We start from the raw sequence: 1,794 nt of genomic DNA, 5'->3' as shown, positions 1-1,794 counted from the left end.
TATAGTACCGATGGTTTCCACAGGTGTAATACGATATGAGAAAGAAAAATTTAGACGAAGGGTCTAATTTTAAGGGACATAAAATTGACTTTGAAATGTAATTTTTTAGCATTGGCCGTTAAAAGGTTAACGGATAATTTCTACTTGCCCACATGTTCTCGAAAAAATTGAACGCAGCTCATCCTTTTCCACTCCAGCTTATCCTTTTCCCCTGCGTATAATCGGGAGCCAGTTTATAAATACAACCCAAAATTATTGGAACTGAAGCAGGCATATTGCTACTCACAGTAATCGAGTGGTTTGAAATGACGGCGAAATTCTCATTCCAATATTTATTAGAAACCTCCTCAGAGGTTACAATGTCCGGATAAGTCACTTCAGAACATTCTTCGACGGGGTCACAATTTAAACGTGAAGAAAACAGCAAACATTTCCTTCTATAAGGAACTGTGCGTGATCAGATTTGAACCACCTTATCCTGCTGCTTGTCCAAGTCTTCAATCAAACTCCAGCAGCACGAGGCACAGAAATGCACACTTAGCCCTTGATGGCAACACCGCCGTATTTCAGGCCACTTCCAAGTCCTCCGCCATAGCCGATCCCGTCGCCATAGCCGAGACCTCCACCGAATCCCCCTCCACCGCCGTAGCCTCCGAGTCCACTGTGGGCCACGATGCCGCCTCCTCGCTGCACCTGGTCCACGTGGTGTATCGTCCTGACTACGAATACGGGTCCGGAGACTGCCTTGGAGAAGCCAGGTCCACCGCGCAGTAGTGTCACGCTGCTGCCGACTCCGACTCCACCTCCGTAGCCCCCACCGTAGCCGCCTCCATAGCCTCCTAGACCACCGGCCATAGCACAAGCGACCACAGCAGACCCAAGACACAGGATAGTCTGCGGGCGATATAAAGCAACAAAAATCATTGAAAAAGAGAAAAAGTGCTTGTCACTCAACATGTACACGACTGTCTGTCAAAAGTTTAGAGCACAAGAATTTTGGTTCCGAGCCACACCGTGTGGCTCGTAATGCATCTCCAGCGTTACAAATCTCCTGAAGGCTAGAATATGTCTGGTACTGCCTCCTCCGATGGGTAGAAATCCCTATAATGATACAGAAGCCCCACTAAACTGTTTAGAAGGCATTTCCCGCTGGCAAAGGCTGTGTCTGTATCTTAAGAAAGCTTCTCCATCGTATGGCTCCTTTGTATAAGGCACTTGAACGGTATAAGGACAATGAAGACTATTTGGAATCAGGTGCCATTCACGAGAAAGGGTGGTTTTTCGGCGCTTCTTGGATGTCTTCTCTTAGGAGACTAGGCCGACAAAGCGCGAACATGTTTTCCGCAATGTCTTCAGAGATAGTGCTGTTACTTGCTTTCATACAAGGACAGGCACTGTCTCCCAAGACTTTGCGGCAACGGTCTTGATGTTCTGCTCTGTACGGCTCTAAGGGTCGGTAAATCCTCATTCGAGCGAGGCCACAGTTACTCGTTTGGATCGCACAAGCATTAGCGAATTTTTCCCTGTAGCTCTGCCAGATACTCCAGATGGTCAAGCATAACCCAATCAGACTTCTTAATTCTAATAAAGCAAACCACTTTACTATTTGAAGGAAAATATAGAAGGGGCGCCAGTAATGAGAAAGTGCAATATTGATGCTATTTGGCACCTAAGCTGGCTCGGAGCAAAGAATGTTAAACATCAGTAGTAGAAGTGGAAGCAAATGCCATGGGGTTGTATGTTTTCTTCGCCTATTGCTTTTTCCCGTGTTTTTTTTGCACAGTTTTACTTTTC

At 46.3% G+C, this 1,794-nt stretch overlaps 1 protein-coding gene across 1 annotated transcript; it reads right to left on the bottom strand.

Moving 5' to 3' along the window:
* Positions 1 to 537: 537 nt before the first annotated feature.
* Positions 538 to 885, bottom strand: LOC149329069 (uncharacterized). The gene has a single exon (XM_089562074.1). It carries the CDS (start codon positions 853 to 855, stop codon positions 538 to 540), a length of 318 nt encoding a protein of 105 aa, XP_089418200.1. The 5' UTR covers positions 856 to 885.
* Positions 886 to 1,794: the final 909 nt, after the last annotated feature.

This window comes from Amblyomma mixtum, chromosome 9, assembly GCF_055824585.1.
Source record: "Amblyomma mixtum isolate Tamu chromosome 9, ASM5582458v1, whole genome shotgun sequence".
Taxonomy (NCBI): Eukaryota; Metazoa; Arthropoda; class Arachnida; order Ixodida; family Ixodidae; genus Amblyomma; species Amblyomma mixtum.
This window is presented reverse-complemented; position numbering and strand designations above follow the sequence as displayed.

Excerpts from the sequence above, each read along its gene's own strand:
- LOC149329069 (XM_089562074.1), bottom strand. The coding sequence starts at position 855 with ATGGCCGGTGGTCTAGGAGGCTATGGAGGCGGCTACGGTGGGGGCTAC.